General features: G+C 43.3%; 2 protein-coding genes across 4 annotated transcripts in view; one reads left to right on the plus strand and one right to left on the minus strand.

The window, feature by feature from the left end:
• Nucleotides 1-9,415, minus strand: part of SPATA5 (spermatogenesis associated 5) — a 147,168-nt gene extending 137,753 nt beyond the window's left edge. Inside the window, exons 1-5 of one of the 3 annotated variants that reach the window (XM_033159729.1) lie at nt 9,327-9,415; nt 5,561-5,685; nt 3,501-3,658; nt 2,622-2,680; nt 1,110-1,745 (exon numbers count right to left, since the gene is read on the minus strand). In XM_033159729.1, coding sequence (XP_033015620.1) covers nt 1,110-1,745; nt 2,622-2,680; nt 3,501-3,658; nt 5,561-5,685; nt 9,327-9,330 — 982 coding nt within the window. In that variant the 5' untranslated portion in view covers nt 9,331-9,415. Of the gene's footprint in view, nt 1-1,109; nt 1,746-2,621; nt 2,681-3,500; nt 3,659-5,560; nt 5,686-7,672; nt 7,955-9,326 lie in introns of those variants that run through there. The other 2 variants (XM_033159728.1, XM_033159727.1) reach the window with 2 other exon arrangements.
• Nucleotides 9,386-23,954, plus strand: NUDT6 (nudix hydrolase 6). Its single transcript, XM_033159730.1, has 5 exons — nt 9,386-9,671; nt 10,290-10,493; nt 14,430-14,485; nt 21,079-21,133; nt 23,457-23,954. Exons 1-5 carry the CDS (start codon nt 9,416-9,418, stop codon nt 23,846-23,848), a joined length of 963 nt encoding a protein of 320 aa, XP_033015621.1. The 5' UTR covers nt 9,386-9,415; the 3' UTR covers nt 23,849-23,954.
• The last annotated feature ends 158 nt before the right edge of the window (nt 23,955-24,112 follow it).

The following is a 24,112-nucleotide window of genomic DNA, read 5'->3' on the forward strand; positions in this document are numbered from 1 at the left end:
CTACTCCTGTAGTGACAAATACAAATGAGTCTGAAAAATACCATGAACTGTATATGAAGACACTAGCATCTTGCAACTTTCTGCAATGAGATCTCCCACACTTGCAATATTTCCAAGTACGTATATCAACAGCACATTTCTATGAACAATTTTAAACAACAGCTGTACATTTGTGCCTTTCTAAAACTATGTAATTAAAAAGCAGGTTTGTCTCAACTTTTAAAAAACCCATTAAGATATCAAATCTGCTATCTCACTCTTTCTGGTACAGTGGACCCTCTAGTTACGTACCGCTCTGGATACGTAACGTTCGGGTTACGAACGCGGCAAACCTGCAAGTGTATACTTCTGGATTTGGCCGTGCGTGCATGCGCAGAAGCGCTCGATCGCACCACACGCATGCGCAGGAGTGGCGCCTCTGCCTACAGACTTTTCGGGTTGCAGGCAGACCCCGGAACAAATTTAAGTCGTGTCCGGAGGGTCCACTGTATTGGCAACACAGTACTTCTAAAAGCAAAATTAGAGTGCTAGGGCTGCAGTCAAAAATACAGTTCATAGAATCATAGAATTTGTAGAGTTCGAAGGGACCATGAGGGTCATCTGCCTACTCAGAAGTAAGTTTTATTTACTTCCGGTGCTGGGCACAACTGTAGTACTTACAGCCTACATATCAATGTTAGCTTACAATGCTGTACAATACAGATTTTTTTTTTTAAAGTTACTAAATATAGTTTAAAGATAGTGTTAATTACCGAAGCCCGCTGAAACACAATAAAAACGTAATAGAAAGAGAACCGAAATCCTGATCTTACAAAATAATAAAGATGCTAAAACACATTAATTATTACAACAAAATGCATTGCCATCCACACACACACACACTCCGCATTCTTAAGCCAGAAAACAAACACTCTGCAAAACCCTGCACAGATTATTCCATTACCCTACATGCCTGAAAAGGTATAACGGAACAGCGAGTAAAATCAGTTATAGGCAGCAGCAAAAGATCTATCATCAGGGCAGAAATAATGTTGCTCTTTGCACAGGAAAGATATGCAAATATTTAATAGCAAGTTGTCAACAAGACATCTAATTCACATCTATCCTACCATAACTTCTAAACAGGCCAGGCTGCTTCAGGGGTAGTTCAATCATTTCTCTTATGGTTTTTAGCTGGTTATCGAGTCCACCTATAGAACTGTAAGTAACCTTCGGTTCCAGATTGCATTCTTCTGTTTCTTTAGTTCGAGATTCAACGAAACTTATCCTAGTCCTTGAAGATATGAAGTAAAATGGCTCAGAGCTCAATGATGCTCCTATTTGACTAGTGTGCAGTAACCCTTCATCAGTAATGCAGGCCTCGCCACCTTTTGACTTGGTAGATTCAGGTGCAGAAGAGGAGGCTGCAACATGGTCACCAAATAACTGCGTTGAACCAGAAATCTCTTCCTCACGCACCATGGTATCTATGGAAGCATTAACTGATAAACTGTGATCCACCTGCTTGCATGGTGTGCTGGTAGATGTTCCTTCTTGACTGTCTTCAATGAGCAGTTTGTCAAGTTGCACAGATAAGTCAAAATCACTGGTATAAAATGACAGTTTCTGTTCTAGCTTAGAAACGGGATCGTCCTGCATTTCCCGCAGAACCCCGTCTGTTCCTTTCACCTTCATAACCATCAGGTTGCAAGATCGGCCATAGAAAGTGATTTGCAGGAGGTTTCCTGGTAAAACCACCTTTCCATCTATAAGAAACAAAACAGGAGAACTTAAAAACACCATCATTTCCCCCCCCCAGCAGTTTGTGTTTAAAAGATTCAGTGGGGGGGGGGAATGCTTCATTCCAGCTGTGGGACAGAAATTCAGGAGAGACTCCCACTGGAGGAAAACATTACTTTCCCTAATTCCACCTTCCCACCAGCACTGCCTTCCACTCTGTTCTATCAGATTCCCAGCCTTCCAGAACAGCTTTTCAGGTGCCACATGAGGAAATTGGTAAAAGCTTCCCCCCTGCACCAAGGTTGTATAGTGGAAAGAGTTCCCCCCCCCATAGGTAGTCTAGATCAAACACAATGTCTTACCTTTGGTGCAATATGTGTAATTTATTTCTGTATTTTTATATTAGTTTTGCCTTCTCACAGTATTATGCATGTGGCTATCAGATGGAATGGTGATAATATTGTTTTTTAATGGTATACTCCCTTACTATTTTTCTTATTCTTCTGAATAAATAAAAGCATTTTTTTATAAAAAAAAAATGGGAGATGGAAAAATAAAAGAAGGTAGAGGAATATAAAAATAAAGGAATTTTAAATATAGGGAATGGCGTGGCTGAAGTGCGAAATTTCAAATCCTCTGAATTCTCCTTTTCTTTCTATTACCATTAAACCAGAGTCATATACTGACTACTGTATTTGAAGATTCAATCCTTACCTACAGAATTTTTCACCAGCTGGGTGACAATATGGGAGAAGAAAGGAAATGCAGTATTTACAATTATAAACTTTAGCACAGAATGTATTATTTAGCATAAGAAAGAAAGAAAGAAAGAAAGAAAGAAAGAAAGAAAAGGTGATTAGAAGGGCACAATACACCAAGAAAAAATAGATTAAAACCCATACCTAGATTTCTTAGGAGACTAGCAGTCAACTCGTCCACATTAAGGCAAGCATCTTCGCTCCTGGAAATGTGTGGGAAAATTACAACATGGCACTGTATTACCCACATCAATAATCACTGATGAATAGAAAGTTATTGCTAAAGCAAGTGTAATTCAAGAACAACGACATGTAGCCTAGCATAAGAAACTAACAGTACAATCATACACATGTCTACTCAAAAAGAAACTGACTTTACTGTGACTTGCTCCCAGGTCAGTGAGCAGAGGACTGCAGCCTACTGTAAGTGGTTTTTTTGTTTCCGTTATATTAAAAAAGGTAGTTATATTGATCTCTCTTTTGCAGAACATGGGAAATGCTGGTTCCAATCATATGACACAGGATGGGTTCAACTTCCTGCAATCTGACTGTATGATAGGATTTGGTGCTGTCAGAAATGCAGTACCACCATGAGAGAGATAAAAGGTTGCAGCGGTGACACCAAAATACTGCATTCCAACTCCAGTAACTCCCTTGTGTCGCCCATTAACAAAGTCACTTGCACCCTATCTGTGTCAGGTATATTAAATCAATACGCCCAACTACAAATCTACCTTTGGGAAATACCTCTTGGACCGGTTCACATCCTACATTAAGCCATAGTTTAAAATAGACAATGGACTGGATTCAACTCACATGTCCCACCAGCAGACACTCATGAGAGGACTTCCACTAGTGTCGTGGGGTTCCCCACCTTCCTCCTGCATGCGCCCCCAGGTGGCTCCCGAAAGCCAGAGAAACCACAGGGAGGGGTGGTGTGTGTGTGTGTGTGTGTGTGTGTGTGTATATGTGTCGTCTTGGCCACTGGAAGACAGGAGAAAAATGCATATATTCTCAACACACCTCAGCTTCAAATATACATCCTCTGCCTGCAGGACAGCACCAGTCACAGGTTCGACGATGACTGTTTCGCCAAGTCCCACTTTCAGATTTTTTTGTGTAATTCCACTTAAGCCAATTTTTCCACCAGGAAAGCCTGCAACAGGCCATGCAGTACAAACCTATCAAAAAAAAAAAAAAACAGAACCAGCAATAAACAAATCTTAAACTGCTCCTCTCAATCCTCAGGTTTTTTTTAGGGGGGGAGGCAGTGAGCACAGGGGAGGGACAAACAGTGGCAGAGCATCTTTCTTGCACACAAAATGTCCCAGGTTCAATCTCCAGATAGGACTGGGAATGTCCCATCTGAAACCCTGGAGGGCAGCTGATAATCAAAGTAGACCATCCTTAGCTACATGGACCAGTGGCCTCACTCGTTAAAAGGCAGCTTTTGACATTCAGAAGCAACGTGCGAAAAGACGAGAAGCATTTGGTATATATTCTGGATCGATCTCTCTCTCTCTCTTGGACCAGAAACCGTGAAGACGCTGAAACAGCACTGCGCTGCTTTACTTACTTGTGGGTAGGAGGTGCAAGGGCCGTGTGATTTCATTCTGGATGCAACGGGACATTGCAGTTCACCAGAAAGCCCATAACACTTCCAAGAAATTGCTTCAGAGACTGAGTTCCATCATCTCTTCCCTTCCTTCCTTCCTTCTCCTCCCTGTACCATCACTTTCCACAAGCTCCAGGATATCATAGCCCTGGAGATAATAGCATAGCCTTTGTTGCCTCTAGTACAGGAGAGGACAGGATCTATTTACAAATCTCTGGTGATCTGCAATAGGCTCATATTTGTTTAACAACAAATTCCGTGTCAGTTGGTAGAACTGGCACAACTACACATGCCACATAATGCTTGATCCACATTTGCGAAAACTCGGTCATTTAGTGTGGCAGTACCACAACTTCGGAACTCCCTGCCTATTGAAATTAAGCAGATGCCTTCAATTTACCCTTTTCAGTGCCTTCTAAAAACATTCTTCTTTAGACTAAGCCTATCCAGAAAGTTGAGATCATTTTAATCTGTTGTAGTATTTTAGCTTCTGTAGGCTTGAAAGTAGGGCTGCAAACATTTTTATTTTATTGTCTTATCTTTTTGTAAACTGCTTTGAGGGGTTTTTTTTAAAAAAAATAATAATCTAGCAATGCAGGAAAAGGTAAAGGGACCCCTGACCATTAGGTCCAGTTGTGTCCGACTCTGGGGTTGCGGTACTCATCTTGCGTTACTGGCCGAGGGAGCCGGCGTACAGCTTCCGGGTCTTGTGACCAGCATGACTAAGCTGCTTCTGGCAAACCAGAGCAGTGCACGGAAACACCGTTTACCTTCCCACCGGAGCGGTACCTATTTATCTACTTGCACTTTGACATGCTTTCGAACTGCTAGGTGGGCAGGAGCAGGGACCGAACAACAGGAGCTCACCCTGTCGCGGGGATTCGAACCACCGACCTTCTGATCAACAAGCCCTAGGCTCTGTGGTTTAACCCACAGCGTCACCCGCGTCTCTAGCAATGTATAGATTATATGAAATATGAATAACAGCAATGACTGGACTACTGTAATCTGCTCTTTGTGGAGTTTCCCTTGGGATTGTTCTGGAAGTTGCAGCCGGTGCAGAATGCTGCAGCAAGGTTTGTTTGTTTGTTTAAATTTATACACAGATTGTAAACAACCACCCTCAAAGTGGTTTACAAAAGTTAAAACAGTAAAATCAAGCTGACTTCTAAGATCACTTGGCTCAGCCCTAGCTGATGGAAATGAAGGGCCAAAAGTTGCCCACACCTAGAGAACGTCATAAGTTCTGAGGACCTGATCACTTGCTTAAAAGCATCACACCCCAATATCAGAAATTTTTTCTCAATGTAAAGCTTAGAAATCAGCCAAGCCTTCTCCCAGGAAATCTCATGGAGGGCTGTACCATGTCAGGAAGCACTGGTTTGAACTGATTCCCACTGATTCAACATAATCATTCTTCCACCATCACCACCACACCCCAACAATTCAACATGAAAAGAACCATCACCTCTTGTTTTCCATTTTTACTGGTGAGCAACACTGGTCGGCCTATGCATATATTTGCCAGTTTCATGTTGTTGAGGGCCAGCTGAACAAGAGATCTTCTGTAACTTTTGGGGACTTTGTCGTCTGCTAAAATGAAAGAAGAAACAATGTGTGCCGTGATTTATCATTTGTTCAAGCAACGATTTCTAGCAGTGTAATAACAACAATAACAATTTATTCGACCGTCAGTCAGAACACAATCCTTATCCATACAAATTTTAAAACCTGAGACAACTCAGAGGGGTTTACACTAAAGCACACAGTAAAAGTAGATTATACATAAAGACCCAAACCGATACTATCGATTTTAACCTTACGTTGTTTAAGGGCCAAAAAAAGAAATTTGGCCACCTCAAAGGTTGAGGTGAATAAAATTATTCACCAAAAACGAAACCTAACATTCTCCATCTACCAGGCTAAAGTGGCCTAAGAGTGAAGCTATCAGTTTTTGTCTAAGGTCAACATAAAATGGACAGGTTCTAGCAGTGTAAAATCTGTTCCCCCCTGTAAGGTTCGTGTGTTGGTGCCTCACGAGTAACGAAGCAGGAGCCCAACCTGTCTTTTTATAGGTTTATTGTGCAAAATATTTACAGTGCAGAGCTTTCAAGTACATGTCTGTCTCAGTCGCTGGCAGACTCTGGGTGTGACCCCTTCCGGCTCTTTCCCCAGCATAAGAACTTCGGCACCCCAAGTCTCCTCCTACCCTCCTTGCGTTTCACCCCTCTGCGCAACTGGGGCGACGCAACTGGTGAGCACAAGGACTCTGTAATCCTGTCCCCACCAGACTCCCTGCTTGTCGCTCCTGGCTGGATGAGGCGCTGGGGCTCTCCATGGCATCTCCAAGCCCTCTCCTCACCAGGCTGGCCCCTTCCCTTTCCTCCCCACTGGAGGTGTGGCTGCTTTCTGCACTGGACGTACTGCTGCTCAGTTGGCATTGAGGCTCTCTGTATCCTAACAGAGCCTCCGGTCCCCTCAGCGGGCCAGGTAGCGGTTCCCTGACACCCCCACCCACCCAAGAAAAACATTACTATGAGTAACCAACTGCATTGTCACAGAAATTATTGCGTCTAATTTTGTATCAAAAGTTGTTTACACTATTGGCCCTCACAATCACCCAAAACAGAATATGAAAGTGCAAAAATGTTTATTTATGCAAATAACATCTAAAGCAAGCAACCAGAAAAACTCTAGGACACCATCCTAAAAGTTTTCGTGCAGGATACATGGTAAGATTTTGCTACAGATGTTTGTTTTAAATAGACCTTGGCTGTGTTTGTATGAACACATGCAGAATAGCCTTGAGATTCTTGGAGGAAAGGAGGACATCAATCTGGGAAAATAAATAAGAAGCTGCCTCTCCCTCACTTGTCTCCTCTGAACCACTTTACAGAGTTACCTAACTCCTATGAAGACTGACAAAAGAGAATTGGATCTTTACGGGTCATAGCGAGGAGGGAACTTATATGTGGATTTTTCCATGCGCACACATCTGTCTGACACACACCAAAGTGGGGGTGGGGGAAGTGTTTTCAAGATTCCAATGAGGAAAGACGCCTGCATGTCAAACCGACACATACTGCAATCACCCCATAAACTTGTGTCAAGAGGCAACGCAAAATTCAAGTTGCTCTTTGGAGTTCTTCTTTGGGAACTATAGAGCGGCATAGGGACTTACAACTCACTCAACTTAAATGATGGAAGTCCTGCTTCCCCATTAAAGAAAAGGAGGATCGGGGACAAAACTGCAAGACAGAAGAGTTCGGGAGGGAAAGTGTGGCATAGCTGCGAAAGCATTGAACCTAGACGGGGTGGGTGGGTGGTTGCCCAAGATTCATTTGCATGGAGCTCAGCGAGTGATCGTGGGCCAGTCCCACTTTCCCAGGGTGGCTGTGAACATGAGCAGGGAGGGGCACCGAGGATGCAAGCAAACCATGCTTGCTTGGCTAATCGTAGTTGCTTAAAAAAAAAAGCTCCACATGCAGGACTCCTCCAACACCTGTGAGAAAAAGCGGTTCCTTCCAGCTGAGTCGCTTTAGCTCCTCTGCCAGCGGAGGCTCAGGGCTGCCAGCCTTACCTTTGCTCAGGAACTCTGCAGCAGCCAAGCTCAGCCTGCCGGGAACCTCGTGAGCCGCCTGCCGCAAGGCAAGCGGGGAAGCGGCGTCCGGGTGGGGAGGCCGCCCCTTGCTTTTCCTCCTGGAGGAGGAGGAGGAGGACATGGCACCGGGCAGGAGGGGAGCACGCGGGAGGCGGCGCAACGGAGCCGGAGGTGCTTCTTTCCCGAGGAAGGCCGGCGCCGCCCAAAGAGGAGCTCTGCTTGCAACGCGGCCGAGAGGCGCCCCGCGCAACCTCCCACTTCCGGACCCGATCGCGATCCTTGGGTCTCCTCCATATGCGGGGCTGGAATGCTGGAAGCACATAGGCGCCAATAGTAAATGCGAAACCAGAAGCGCCCCTTTCCCCGAGACGCTTTGAAACAGCAACATTTTATATATATAAAAAAGTGTGGCTGTTGTTTTTTTTTAAAAAGTTTTTTTTTTTAAGATGCGCAAATGGGAATCTTTTAGGGAACTATTGAGTTGAATCCTCTCAGCGCCACCCCTCGACTCCGCCTCAGAGGAAAGCTACCTCGCATCTCATAGAGTTACAGAAATCCTACACAGCCCAACAGCAACAAGAACCCACCGACAGCACAGGACTCAAGATAGCTAACCTGACCCAACAATACCCCCCCCCATCCCACGCAAACAAATCTCACTGGCACCGGCGTAGCAGCCCTCGCTGACGCCTGGGGCGCCCAAAGTGGTTTGAGCCTTTTTCTACGAGCGAAGAGATTGTCCCTCTATCGCTGCAGCTCTGACCGCTTTGTCAACCGAGTTCGATGCCATACCCGGAATTGTCATTCGGAACTGCTTTGGGACTAAAAAGACCCGGCTCTTGCGCCACGTCCCCTAAGAGGAAGGTAAGGCTCCTACGCCGCAGCTGTGGCCAACACTTCCAGCGTCAAACTGAATTTGGGTTTTCACTTTAATTTAAAGCGGCGCTGTTGTTTTTAGCCAGCGATCAACAAACTAGAAAGCAAGTCCCGTTAAACTCCACTTTCAGCGTTAAACTGATAGTTGTCGTGAAGCGCAACTCTGTGCCTAACTCAGAAGTTCAATAGAGCTTATTCCCAGTTAGGTATACATGATTGCACCCTTTTAATGTATCCACTTAAAATCAAGTCCCATCGGTTTCAAGGTGAGAAGGTGCAGAACTACCGCTTTAGAGTGGTTTCACCTCCGCCTTCATCGCTTCACTGCTATTCTCACGTTACTTCGCCACTGCGGTTAGGCGTGTCCGACTGGGACCTGGGAGACCCGAGCTCAAATCTCCACTCGAGCTATGAAGCCCAACGAGTGACCTTGGGCCGCTTCACCTCAGCCTACCCCACAAGGTTGTTGTGGGTATTATTAAACGAGGAAGAGGAGAACCACGTTCGCCACCAAGAGTTCCTTGGAGGAAAAGGGGGGGATAGAAATGCAATAAATTAAATAACTAAATATATGTTAACATCATCCACCTCTCTCTCTCTCTCTCTCTCTTTCTCTTTGTAACAGCAGATGCAATCAATTAAATAACTAAAGTTTAACATCATCCATCACTCTCTCTCTCTTTAACAGGAGAGATGCCGCGAGGCAAACTGAACCGCCCCTACTTCCCTTTCCAGGAGGCAGTGAGCAAAGCTTTACCCATGACTACCGGAAGTCTACGCCATTAGCCTTTCCCCCGTTTCCTATCTCTGAGGCGTTCGCTTGTTGCTGTTGCCGGAGCTGCCGCCATGTTAGGGGCCGGGTGGACGGCGCGTGGCCGGCGGCTCTTGCCGTTGGCTTGGCGGCTCTTGCAGCCTTGTCCTCAGCGCCGCGTTTGCTGGAGTCGCCGCCTTCGAGGAGACGCCGCCGCCGCCGCCGCCTCTGGCCTTGCCGAGGCCGGGCTGCAGCCGCTGCGGGATAAATTTGGTGGGCTGAGCGTGCGCCTGTCCCAGCTGCGCTCCCCGGAGAGCCTGGAGCCAGAAACCTTTCGGAGGTGCCTGCAGGGCAAGTGCATTTTGCTGAGCCTCTGGTGCTTCTTTGCAGGGTCTGCGCTCGGCCTGGCAGACCAAAGCTCGCTAATTTATTCTGCTTTTCCCCAACACTTTTTTTCCTGGTGGGCGATCAGCTTGTTGGTTGCGTAACACCGCCGAGTCACATATAACAATGATGCACCCTGGATTTGCCGATATAGGGTTTAGAATCCCACCATGCCTTGTTTTATCCGAATCATAGCTTCGTATCCTGGCTTCTTGCCCAGTTCGAATGGAATTAATTGAATCCATATTTAGTTTTCTTGCACAACAAAGGAAGGAGAAAAGCAACTGTATCTTGCAGCCAAATTGCCTCTTTTTTTTTGTATCTCTGTACAAATACAGCCAGCGTGATTAATGCCAGCATTTAGCTTTCAGATACAGGGCATCATTCAAAATGATAACTCATTTTAGCTTGTGCACATATTTCTTTTATCACTGAAGCAACCATAGCCACCCCTTATATATGGACATGGTATAGAGGGCTTGATGAGGCATGTGACCCTCACTTGTTCCAAGCCTCCTAGAGCTAGCGAGCCCCACCTGGCCATAATAGACATCAGTATATTCTGCTGTGCTTCTCTCCTCCCAGATTCTATCAGGCAATGGAGAACAGAAGGCCACGTAGCAGTCTGGCTGCATGTTCCTATTCAACAAAGCAGATTTATAGCTGTGGCTGCAGAGCAGGGCTTTGCCTTCCACCATGCAGAATCGGACTCTGCCACACTCACCCTTTGGCTAGCAGAAGGACGCAGCAGGTTACCCCATTATGCTACTCATCAAGTAGGAGTTGCAGGTGAGCTTCAGAGAGAGAGAAACATTGTGTATTGTTGTCTTATGTTGGTGCTAACAGTGGCTAATAATAACCAGAGTTGTGGCTCCCGCCTCAAATCACAAAATTTTCCAGACCACAAAAAGTTGGTTTAGGATTGTAGCATAGCTAAATCGGTAGAGGGCAGCAAAGAAGAAAAAAAAATACTTTTTGATTTGTTTTTTAAGGGCATGTTTGAGCATGTTTCCGAGCTTATGGGAAAAACAATACAGTCGTACCTTGGAAGTCGAACGAAATCCGTTCCGGAAGTCCGTTTGACTTTCAAAACCAAATTGCGGATTCTGATTGGTGGTCCTGCAGCCAATCAGAAGCCCATCGGACATTCGGCTTCCATTAATAGTTAAAAAACTGGAACAGTCACTGTTCGGGTTGGTGACGTTCAGAAGCCAAAATGTTCAAGAACTAAGCTGTTCGAAAAAACAAGGTACAACTGTACAGTAATTAAAATATGGCTCGCCCACCCAAGTCTCAGTGATGCAGACCAGATAAGCCTCCTCATCCACAGTCGGATCATGACTGAGGGAGGTCTTATTCAAAGCCAACCTGGCATTCAACAGCCGCCGCCGCCACATACCTGAGGTAGCTGAAAGGACAAGCACAATTTCCCAGATTGGACAAGGGGCATAGTCACTGACTGCCTGTGCTGTGTGCCTGTTATCTGGCCTCCCCTCACCCTACCTCTCCTTACTTAGCTAGAACCACCACAAATGAACATTTTTTGTAGCAGTACCTCACTCCTGCAGGCTATTTCCATCTCCAGACAACTGTAAGAGCCTGCCTCTGTCGAGTGAAAAATATAATGCTGAAAGCACTGTCAGGGTATGCATGCCAATCTCAGTTTCTTAAAGAAACCCTGTTGTCTTCAGCGATTTTGGAAATATAATGGTAGTTAGATTTGCCCTAAAGCACTTACATTTCAAACAATCGCTACTTCCTGCCTACTTCTGCAGTAACTCAATGCACAGGAAAATATTAATAATAACGTACTGTATGGTTATTATTTTTCGCACAAACTTTTTTACAACACAAAAGTAAAAAGGACATTATGAGTGAATCAAAATTAAAATTTCCGCTGAGTCATACACTTCACTACGTTGTTAAAAATAGTATTATGCTTTCAATATGCTCTGGTAACCTCTAGGTTAAATTACTGCAACGTGTTATACATAGGGCTGCCTCTGAAGACAGTTCAGAAACTTCTGCCGGTGCAGAATTCGCTGGCCAGATTGCTCATTCACACTTAGTGTCATAGAAATCTGAGACTCCTTTTGTAGTACAATAACCTAGCACATTCTTAACAGGTAACTTCCAAATTAACTGAGCTTTTGCTTTGCATCCTAAATAAGATTCCACACCAACTAGAACACTGCCAACCATGTACCGGAAGGACAAAGTCATATCATTGTATGCCATAGGCTGGAAGACTTATGACTAATTTCCTAAGGAATGTCCTTTCAGAATGTTACATCAGGGTTGCTGTTTCATTTATAAACCATTCCTCCCACACATAAAAGTGTGATTAGTTTATTAAGCGTGCATATGGAAAAACTTTTGCTTTGGAGTCTATATGCCTTCAGAAATGTAATCTCATTGTCCTCCAAAAATGCAGGATAAAATGGAACATGCAGGTACCCCACAGAAGTCAGTGGCTAAACATGCATTCAGAAGCCACTGCCTGTCCATAAAAGGTAAAGGGACCCCTGACCATTAGGTCCAGTCGTGTCCGACTCTGGGGTTGTGGCGCTCATCTCGCATTACTGGCCGAGGGAGCCGCCATACAGCTCCCAGGTCATGTTGCCAGCATAACAAAGCCGCTTCTGGCGAACCAGAGCAGCGCATGGAAATGCTGTTTACCTTCCCACCAGAGCGGTACCTATTTATCTACTTGCGCTTTGATGTGCTTTCAAACTGCTAGGTGGGCAGGAGCTGGGACCAAGCAACAGGAGCTCACCCCCTCATGGGGATTCGAACCGCCAACCTTCTGATCAGCAAGCCCTAGGCTCTGTGGTTTAACCCACAGCGCCACCCGCATCCATGTTGTTGTTCAGTCGTTCAGTCGTGTCCGACTCTTCGTGACCCCATGGACCAGAGCACGCCAGGCACCCCTATCCTCCAACGCCTCCGGCAGTTCGGCCAAACTCATGCTAGTCGCTTTGAGAACACTGTCCAACCATCTCATCCTCTGTCGTCCACTTCTCCTTGTGCCCTCCATCTTTCCCAACACCAGGGTCTTTTCCAGAGAGTCTTCTCACATCCATTGTTGTTGTCGTTCAGTCGTGTCCGACTCTTCGTGACCTCATGGACCAGAGCACGCCAGGCACGCCTATCCTTCACTGCCTCTCGCAGTTTGGCCAAACTCATGTTAGTAGCTTCGAGAACACTGTCCAACCATCTCATCCTCTGTCGTCCCCTTCTCCTTGTGCCCTCCATCTTTCCCAACATCAGGGTCTTTTCCAGGGAGTCTTCTCTTCTCATGAGGTGGCCAAAGTACTGGAGCCTCAACTTCAGGATCTGTCCTTCTAGTGAGCACTCAGGGCTGATTTCTTTGAGAATGGATAGGTTTGATCTTCTTGCAGTCCATGGGACTCTCAAGAGTCTCCTCCAGCACCATAATTCAAAAGCATCAATTCTACGGCGATCAGCCTTCTTTATGGTCCAGCTCTCACTTCCGTACATTACTACTGGGAAAACCATAGCTTTAACTATACGGACCTTTGTCAGCAAGGTGATGTCTTTGCTTTTTAAGATGCTGTCTAGGTTTGTCATTGCTTTTCTCCCAAGAAGCAGGCGTCTTCTAATTTCGTGACTGCTGTCACCATCTGCAGTGATCGTGGAACCCAAAAAAGTGAAATCTCTCACTGCCTCCATTTCTTCCCCTTCTGTTTGCCAGGAGGTGATGGGACCAGTGGCCATGATCTTAGTTTTTTTGATGTTGAGCTTCAGACCATATTTTGCGCTCTCCTCTTTCACCCTCATTAAAAGGTTCTTTAATTCCTCCTCACTTTCTGCCATCAAGGTAGTGTCATCAGCATATCTGAGGTTGTTGATATTTTTTCCGGCAATCTTAATTCCGGTTTGGGATTCATCCAGTCCAGCCTTTCGCATGATGAATTCTGCATATAAGTTAAATAAGCAGGGAGACAATATATAGCCTTGTCGTACTCCTTTCCCAATTTTGAACCAATCAGTTGTTCCATATCCAGTTCTAACTGTAGCTTCTTGTCCCACATAGAGATTTCTCAGGAGACAAATGAGGTGATCCGGCACTCCCATTTCTTTAAGAACTTGCCATAGTTTGTTGTTGTCGACACAGTCAAATGCTTTTGTGTAGTCAATGAAGCAGAAGTAGATGTTTTTCTGGAACTCTCTAGCTTTCTCCATAATCCAGCGCATGTTTGCAATTTGGTCTCTGGTTCCTCTGCCCCTTCGAAATCCAGCTTGCACTTCTGGGAGTTCTCGGTCCACATACTGCTTAAGCCTGCCTTGTAGAATTTTAAGCATAACCTGGAGAAGGAACTGGCAAGCCACTCCAGTATCCCTGCCAAGAAAACTCTCACATCCATAGGAGGCTTTAAATTTTGGGTAAGGTGGGAAGAGAGACAGAGAGCAAAACTGATGCAGAGTGGAAAGATCAGGTGCACGCAGGCACATTTTGACAGGGTTGTGTCATCAGCCTCATAACTAAGAAACATCTGAGCCACTTGTTTCAAATTTGGGGAAGTGATCGCTATATTGGTCTCGTCGCAAGAGATGGCATTTCCAATGGTATCTTTTCTCTAAAGAATCATCCTTAATTTTCCCCTCTCCCCTTAAAGGGCATCTAATGCTTTGAATATAACATTTGATCATTAGTTCTTCATTAAAAATCAGAGGATACAGAAAATATTCTTTCTCCAACAGGTGCTGTATTGGATGTCCACACTGGGAAAGTATTGGTCGTACAGGACAGGAATAAAGTAAGTCTTTCACATTATCTAGAAGAAATAATTTGGTGCCGGAGACATACGTCCGCTTGCAGGAAGGTTTTGGCACAAGATCTGCGCATTGCACGGTCTCGTGCATAAGATCTTGCACACCATCTCAAGATGTGTCCTTGCTCAATGCCTGCGCTAAGTCTTCCACTTGCTCTTGCCCTTTGACTTGAATGTAGTGAATTGTATTAAGAAGCCTGTTCGTCTTTTATATCATGTAATGGCTAAAAGTTAACTTTATTCACTTCCATCTGTAGTGACAAAATGACACAAGGCCAATACTTTTGAGTGTAGATCATCTCTGTGATCATTGTTTTTGTCAATGATTAGTTGGGATAGCAATGGTCTGAAGTAATACTTTTTCATCAGCTAACTAACTATACTTAGGAAGGGTAATTCAGCTCTGGAAGTTCCTAAACAATCTGTACAAAAGCTCACTGTGAGTTTTACTGGATTTTGATGCTGGCATTTTGCTTTTGTTTTTCCTTTTAAGATGTTATCTTCATAATCTTTTGTTTGAACTTAAGGCTTGAGTGGGTTTTGTTTTTTCAGTTTGTAGAGCCTTCACACACACTTTATTTGGTGGGTTGAAATTCAGCCATTTGTTAAATTAATAGATACCCTGTAATCAGCAAGTGCACATTAAAAGTGAAGTGCTGTGTATTCTCACTCCCCAGTGTCCCATTGACCACCACAGCGGAACACTTCTGAGTAAGAATGCATTGGATCAAGCTGAACATACCTTGTTTGTGCCTTAAAATGTTTCATAGCCATTACGGGATGTTACAGACAGAATTACAGGGAGTACGGTAGATGGGTTTGGTAGAATCTAGGATGGAAACTGAAGAAAAATTTAAACCATTAAGCTGCGAGGAGCAGCCTAATTTCTCTTGGTATTTTGGGAAAAAAGCAAGCTACATTTGAGGTTTTAAAAATAAGCTACTGGGCGTCTGCTGTAATTTGCTTGAAGAGAATTTATTAAAAGTTTTAGCAGAGACAGCAAGGCAGCCAAAACTGGCAGAGTAACTCTACTCTGTACAATTCACTCTGTAAGCAGTAACCCGTGCTGAATTGTACATGACTTAAAGCTACAATGCATGAATCAGTTGCATTGGCATACATGCGTTGAATCTAATTTAGACCTATGGACTTGAATGAGATTTTAATAATAATGATAATAGTAATAATTAATAATAATTTATTATTTATACCCCACCCATCTGGCTGGGTTTCCCCAGCCACTCTGGGCGGTTTACAACACATACCGTATTTTTTGCTCCATAAGACGTACTTTTTCCCTCCTGAAAAGTAAGGGGAAATATCTGTGCGTCTTATGGAGCGAATGGTGGTCCCTGGAGCTAAATTGCCCAGGGGCCAAAAGAGGATCATGCTTTTTATTTTACAAAGAGAAAATGAGGTGTTGAAAGGACCCGCTCAGCAGCTGATCAGCAAGAGATCAGGAGAGAGATAAGAGTCCCGGCTCCCTTTCAGCCCCGCCCTCCTTTGTTGAATGTGATGCAGAGGGAGGTTGTTTGTTTCCCCAGCGACATGTGACTGGCTGATTAGATTATCTGTCTGGAAACTGTAGAAAAGGCTCCCTTTCCTTTAGAAGCTGCAGAAATGTGAGTTGAACCCCATAAAAATGGGGCTTTTCCTCTTTGCTTTTCCCCCTTTGCAAAAGGAGCTTTGCTTTTCCCCCTTTGCAAAAAAAGCTGCAAAACTTTTAGCTGATCCTCAAAAAACAGGGTTTTTCCCTTTGCAAAAAAAAGCTGCAAAACTTTTAGCTGATCCTCAAAAAAACAGGGCTTTTAGAGGAGGAAACCCAGAAAAAAAATTTTCCCTGGGTTTCCTCCTCTAAAAACAAGGTGCGCCCTATGGTCCGGTGCACCCTATGGAGCAAAAAATGCGGTAATTTTTTTTGTAAAACACCAGTCATTAAAAACTTCCCTAAACAGGGCTGCCTTCAGATGACTTCTAAACATCAGATAGTTGTTTATTTCCTTGACATCTGATGGGAGGCGAAACTGCTGAGAAGGCCCTCTGCCTGGTTTCCTGTAACTTCTCTTCTCGCAGTGAAGGAACCACCAGAAGGCCCTCAGCACTGGACCTCAGTGTCTGGACTGAACAATGGAGGTGGAGATGCTCCTTTAGGTATACTAAAGTCTTAACAGTCTTATGGCCCCTACAATATTACTGTGTTGGGTTATACTGGAGCTGAAGCCAATGTAACGTAGACATTGTAACTCATACTCAAACATCAAGAGATACCCACCCATCATGAGGTAGTTTGATGACGTGCTCACATTAGTCATGCAGAGAAGGCACCAGTCAGTGGATAGCAGTGGCTGAACCACCCCTTTGCTAGGAAAATGGGGCCAAAGAGGAAAAGGATTGGATTGACATTGCAATCACAACTGCCAGCACCATAGCCAAGCAGAGATGATTTTCTGCTATGCAACCGGGATAGTTGTAGTTGAAACCAGGTAAGGACAATAGCTATGATCAGGTGGGGCAAATACTAGGGCCCATCACATGCTTGTATGGCCTGGCACTATAAATAAAGGTTCTGGGCCAGACAGCTATGTTTACCACTGCTTCTCTTACCCCAAAAGCTTCTGATTGTCGCCACCAACACACACATCGGAGGTGGAGCAAAGGAGTGTTGGGTATTGGATAGGTAATAGTGGCTGCGGATACTTCTCTTTATAGCGTGGGACAGAGGAAGTGCAAGAGCATGATTCTTTCAGCGCTGCCACCCATTCCCACCTCCCAGTAAGCTTTGAGGGGGCTCTACCCGAATGAGGGTATCTTGTCCATCAAACTGGGTACCAGCACCAGCCATAATTCAGCAGTGTTAGGCACCCTGGCCCTTTGGGATTGTCAGTCATGGGGTTTAAACCCACTTATCTCCATGTTATACTGTGACCACTGTGGGTTCTTTTTCAAACAGAGGCGTGTTTTGTCTGTGACATCATGACACATTTATAGACCCAGCACAGCAATAAATTACACATCTGAGCTGATAACCAGAATAGACCACTATTCATGGGGCTTGCCAGATTATTTAAACTGCACATATACACTTCGCTGCTTGGCCTCAAGAGCTGAACCTGCCAAAGCACAAGTGTTAGTTGTGGTCGTGGTGGTTTCTGTAATGTGGAACTGGAAGGCAGCCACTGAATATCCATCACACGATAATTGCCTCCACTCACTACAAATCTAAGGTAGATATGAATCAATAACTTGGTGAATTAAACCTCCATCCTCTTAACAGTTTGAGGATCCAGCTATGTATCTTAAAGTCAGCGGCAAATATAGTTGATGAAAGATACATTAAGAATGGCATAGAAATAATAAATGGAAATATAAAACTCTTAAGAATCTTATGCCGTATCTTAAAGCCATTTATTACCTATACTAAAAAAATGCTGGGATAGTTAAAAATTCTCAGTCAGCAACCAAATTATATATACCAGGAAGCATTTATTTCTATTGTTTTCTATAAGGTCTTGCTTATTTTCAGTTACCTTCTGATACTCTGGTCAAATAATTGCTTTTTCTTCTTCTTAGCTGTACGATTAATTTTCAACTTAATGGAAAGGCAGGCATTATATGTTTCATTTGTAATTCAAAAGTTCAAGGACAAATCCTCCAATGTAGCAAGTAATGTAAAACTGCCTGCATTTTGACAAATTGCCAGGTTAATGCTTAAGTTTGGCACACAAATTGTAAGCTGTTAACTGGCTACAGTTATATAGTTTGCAGCACAGGAAAATTCACACATCCCAATTTGGAAAAAATAACACTCTTTTTTTCTCTGGGTATCTGATGGGTGATGGAGAATATAATATTAATAGATTCAAGAAATAACAATTCCTCCAAAAATATGTTTTAAAACACACTTTTAAGCAAGGGAGAGCGAGTTTATGAAGAACCATATTGTACTTGTTAAGGATTTGGCTTTCTGCCTTAAAAAAAAAAATTGCTTGAAATTTGCCAGCAGCTACTTTTAGATTCAGAAACAGTGTGCTTAGAAACTTCACAGCACTTTAGATTCCAGTGGTGTGGCCAAATGTATTGAAAGTTCTAAGTCTATGTATTTGTGTAACGGTGACCTGCACTGTGTTAAGACCTGCACATGTGACGCCATGGCTGAAGAGCATTAAAATGCAAAACAGTTCCCAGCGATGAAAAACAAAGTCTAAAGGCCCATGAAACAAAATAGGTTACCCGCCAATTGGTTTTATATGTAAATTAGTGAAGAACCCATTAATATGCTGTGAAGCAGGGGTGGGAGTGTCTCTCTGCTTTCATACCCTCATCTCTTTTCTTCTGATGGGACAGGCAGTTTTCTGTAGTATGGCCCCTGTTGCATTATGGAAGCCAGAAGGTCACTCTCTCTCTCTCTCTCTCTCTCTCTCTCTCTCTCTCTCTCTCTCTCTCTCTCACACACACACACACACACACACACACACACACACACACTTGCTTATCCCATGGGGATAGGGAAGTAGCAGCAAAAGTGACCAAGATGCATTGCCTAGAGCTGAGGTGGGGAACCCTTTTGAGTGCCAGGGTTAATCCCCCCCGCTTGGGCAACTTCCTCCTTCATACCCTACTCATCTGGCTGGGTTTCCCCAGCCACTCTGGGCGGCTCCCATCAGAATATTAAAAACACAATAAAGGATCGAACATCGACCTTCCAGGGGTCACATGTAGTTGGGGGCAGAGGCAAAAGAAAGGGATGCAACTCCTATTTTTTATCCAGTAGGCTACATTCTACCCATGCAAAAGCCAGACTCATGTCTCTATCTGGGCAAGAGGCATGGTGATGGTTCAAGGATACATTCCAGCCAAGCGAATGCACTCAGGGAGAATGCACAGCAGAGCTGATGGGGTCTTCATCTTCTGGAGAGAGTCCTGAGAGCCAGATAGAGAGGTTTGAAAGCCTGTGCTCGGCCTGCAAACTGGAGGTTCCCACTGCTTGCCTAGAGAATCCGTTAGTCACGGTACTGCTGCAATAGAGCAAAATGAGCAGGGGCAGGGTGGAGCAGAAACCTCTCCCCATGCACAGTGTCAGTGAAATAACTAAGCATGCTCCTCTCCCCACAACCGTTGCTCATACTTCATGGCAGGAGCCTTCACCATGACAGGGAGAGAGCATATAAAACATTGAAAATAAATTAGCTGCACTTAGATCCCGTTGAAATCAATTGGACATGTCATTCAGAACTAAACAGTGGTTGGTATCAGTGTGGGCTATGTGCAACAAACTGTGGATCCAACTAATTGACTACAGATATTCTAGATTCATGTAGGATAGCTGTGTTGGTCTGACGCAGTCGAAATACAAACAATAAAAATAAAAAATTGTCCAGTAGCACCTTATAGACCAGTGATGGCCAAACTTGGCCCTCCAGCTGTTTTGGGACTACAGTTCCCATCATCCCTGACCACTGGTCCTGTTAGCTAGGGATGATGGGAGTTGTAGTCCCAAAACAGCTGGAGGGCAGAGTTTGGCCATCACTGTTACAATCCAACTAAGCTTGTTCTGGTATGTACATTTTCATTTTTGTTTCATTTTTGTATAATAGCTAAAAGGTGTTTCGACCTTGGATACAAAAATGAAAATGCACATACCAGAACAAACTTAGTTGGTCTATAAGGTGCTAGTGGACAATTTTTATTTATTTTTATTTTGACTACAGAAAGTTTTCCTTCTCTTACTGTGCACAGACCAAGTGAGTTGGAAGGATACTACTGCTTTAGGAAACACTCAGCCCTCACCCTCCCCATAACCACACATTAATCTGAAGCTGGTCTAACAAAAATAGGAAAGATAATCAGAAATATGTAATGCATTATCCCTGGGGTGCTAATCAAAGCAATGCATTCAACATACCTGTCCTTAGCAGTAGTTATCACACCATGCTGGTAAAAACCTTTATCCATTTTGGTCTTTAAAAATTACGCAAACACATGATTCATCTGATGGCACACAAGAACTTCAGCTTTATTTTTCAGCTTCATAACCAAAAATGATGTGGTACACATTATACATTATACACACATTGGTCGTTACAGACACAAAAGAAAAATTCATAGCCAGTGCAGTATAGAACAGTACTACAATCAATCACTGTTTAGAAAATGTACTGATGTTTGCAAACATTGAAGTAGAGTATACATGATTAAATATTAGATTACATAGGCTCCAGTCCAACAGAGAGTTAGGTGCACTTAAGGCCATAGGCTTAAACTTGCCTAATTCAGCATTGGATTGTGGCTATAGAATATAACTACCTATAGCAGCTTTTAAAAACTGTTAATGAGCAGCAGTGTTGCAAGTATAAACCATCTAACAGTCATTAGACAAATCAGTGTATGTTTTCTTGCAATATAATAGACATCCACTATATGTCTATTATATTGCAAAACACGTAGACACCTAATTGTATTTTGGTATCACATTTGCAAAAAACAAAAGAAAGGACCAGTCAAGAGAGACGGCAATTTATTTCTGGTGTCTTGTCAAAGGAAACTGATTAACCATATGGTTGTTTTTATTCCCCTTTAAGACAATAAATGCATGGAAATTTCCAGGAGGATTGTCTGAACCAGGTGAAGACATTGGTAAGTACTTGGCTATTTTGGGTAATTACATAAGGTTGGTCCTTCCCCACCTCCCAAGTCATCATGCCTGCAATTTCTTTGAAACCTGTTTATGGCAAATGGGAACTTCTGGCTGTAAGTAGGTAAAATGACGAATCCTATATACAGCACATCAAAATTGTTTGCATCCTTATTCCTAATACTGTAAGTAATTTTTCTTAATTTATATACACAAGGCATGGCATGATTTTATATCTAAAAAAATAACTCAGTGAAAACTGTCTTAATATACTAATCTAGTCATGACATACCGGGTACTTAACTTAGTATTTAGCTACACTGGAAGCATATGTTGATTTCAGTGAAATTGCTTTTTTGGTTAAGTGAGCATACTTTGTAACCTATCAACCTAAGCTACACCCTCACCTGGGAGTAAGTCCCACTGAACTCAGTAGGAACTATTTCTGAATAGATATGTTAATCTCACAAAATATACCTTGTCTGCAAGGTGGAAAACAATCAACATACTAAAGACAGAATAGCAATTTGGTAGCACAGCAAAGCAGTCAGCCAACATTTTGCTAACGCATCAACAATCAGCATGTACTGTGCAACTCACATTTTGCTATATGGCATGGATTATGTGCATGAGTAACTCCTATTTAAAATTTATTACTGGTATGTTGTTTCTCAAGGTTTGTGGTGCCTTTGTATTGGATGATGTTCAAGGCAGACTGTTGCAAATTTTGTTAAATGATATGAACATTATAGTGTCATTATATTAAAATAAATGTGGCTGCCCTGACATTTTTGTAGGCCAAATCATGGTTTGCGAACCTGCTTCTAACCCAGCCAAAACCAAGCTTCTAAAATGGTTTCATGCTAAATACAGCTAGGAAAAACGTTTGTGCAGAATTAATTCTAACCTTAGATATCTCCAGATTTGAAAGAGAGGGGAAACAGCATACATAGGAAAGGAAGAGTGTCATGATCACCAATCTTTTCGAGGGAATTAAGCAGCCCCTGTAAGGCAGGCTAGGGGAATTAATTTAGAATCCTACATTTTAATATCTGCCGACTTCCTTGGCCTCAAATGAAGGAAACTCGGAACAGGGAACAAACTCAGAACAAATGGAGAGCCCACTTGAACATTTGAATGGGAGATCATAACTCTAGGGCCATAAATGATCTTACACAGTCGTACCTTGGTTGTCAAATAGAATCTGTTCTAGAAGTCCTTTTGACTTCCGAAAACATTCGAAAACCAAGGTGCAGCTTCTGATTGGCTACAGGAGCTGCTTGCACTCAACCGGAAGCTGCTGAAGCTGCGTTGGACATTCAGGTTCCAAAGAACATTCGCAAACGGGAACATTAACTCCCGGGTTTGCGATATCAGGAGCCAAAATGTTCGAGTCGCAAGGCATCCAGGATCCAAGGTACGATTGTAATGTCAGTAACACCATTGCTAGATCACTCTTAAATCCACAATGAACTCTTGCAATAACAGGCTACTTACTACTTGGGAGGAGTGGCTCTGTCTTCCACATGTGCTTATAATTCTAAGTGCCACAGTAGAACCCATTTATTTGAGTTTACTTATGGGCACTGATACTGTATATTGCCCATGATTAAAACCACAGAGTGATTAATAATTACACCTAAATCATAGACCTAATTTCATAATTCCTAATTATGCATTTGCTGGGCTGGGCTTTTTAAAATTATTTTTAGAGCCACAAATACATTTCCAAAATGTAAGTTTTACATATCAGAAATTAAGAAATGAATTAATGCCGCCTATATTTAAGGCCAAGATTGTGTTTTCTAGCTCTGCAGTCTTGTGTTTTGAAGCTCTGGAATAGCTCAGTCGGTAGAGCATGGGACTCTTAATCTCAGGGTTGTGGGTTTGAGCCTCATGTTGGGCAAACTATTCCTGCATTGCAGGGGGCTGGACTAGGATGTTCCTAGTGGTCCCTTCCAACTCTACAGTTTTGATTCAGGTCGTACCTATGATTAATGATAAATGCGGTAGCTCAGTTTTTAAAAAGCACAGAAAACTTTGACAGCAATTGCTTTGTTTGGTGTAAGATGGTTTCAAATACATTGCATTTCAAATTAAAACACCTGCAATAGTGCTTTTATAATATCTACAACCAAAGTATTTTGTGGAGAGGTTTTTTTTGGGGGGGGGGGTTTCACTCAGTCTAACAGAGGGAGGGGTGGTGCTGTTGAATGCATGTTTACCACAACTGAAAATCTCAAGGCAAAGCGAGAGAGAAGATGGAGGAGAGAATGATAGTTAATGCTTTTTTAAAAATGAATTCTTTCTTTTCCTCCTCCTTAGGGAACACAGCAGTTCGAGAAGTTTTAGAGGAGACTGGCATTAAGTCAGAATTCAAGTCCCTCCTAAGCATACGGCAGCAACACAGACACCCGGGAGCCTTTGGCAAGTCGGATATGTACATCATCTGCCGAATGGAGCCTTCCTCTTTCAAAATCAGTTTATGCCAACAGGAGTGCCTGAGGTGTGAGTGGATGGACCTAGCTGAGCTTGCCAAGACACCACACACTACTCCAATCACCAGCAATATTGCTAGATTGCTTCTTTATGGGTATAGGGAAGGGTTTGATAAAATTGATTTAACCGTGAGAGAATTTCCATCTGTGTACACAGGCCTTTTCTATAAGGTGTACCACAGAGAGCTGCCAGAGAATTATAGAAACATGACATGTTAGCAATACATTTAGTGTTGTTGTTGTTTTGGCTTAGAAAAAAAATCCCTTGTACTAAAATATACGTATATTCTGTTCCAAATTAAATTCCCTTTTCTACATTCTAAAAGGACAATATATATTATTTCATTTGAAATGCTAATGTTTCTCTAGCTATGCACATTTTTAATCCCCTTTCATCTGAATGGCCCAAATAATACTGTATATTCTGGCTTATAAGACTACTTTTTAATCCAGGAAAATCTTCTCAAAAGTCGGGGGTCATCT

This window comes from Lacerta agilis, chromosome 9, assembly GCF_009819535.1.
Source record: "Lacerta agilis isolate rLacAgi1 chromosome 9, rLacAgi1.pri, whole genome shotgun sequence".
Taxonomy (NCBI): domain Eukaryota; kingdom Metazoa; phylum Chordata; class Lepidosauria; order Squamata; family Lacertidae; genus Lacerta; species Lacerta agilis.

Bases quoted from the DNA above. Each gene is read 5' to 3' on its own strand.
- NUDT6 (XM_033159730.1), top strand. From the start codon at position 9,416: ATGTTAGGGGCCGGGTGGACGGCGCGTGGCCGGCGGCTCTTGCCGTTG. The intron at 14,486-21,078 runs GTAAGTCTTTCA...TTCCCCTTTAAG, and splicing joins TCGTACAGGACAGGAATAAA to ACAATAAATGCATGGAAATT. The intron at 21,134-23,456 runs GTAAGTACTTGG...CCTCCTCCTTAG, and splicing joins TGAACCAGGTGAAGACATTG to GGAACACAGCAGTTCGAGAA.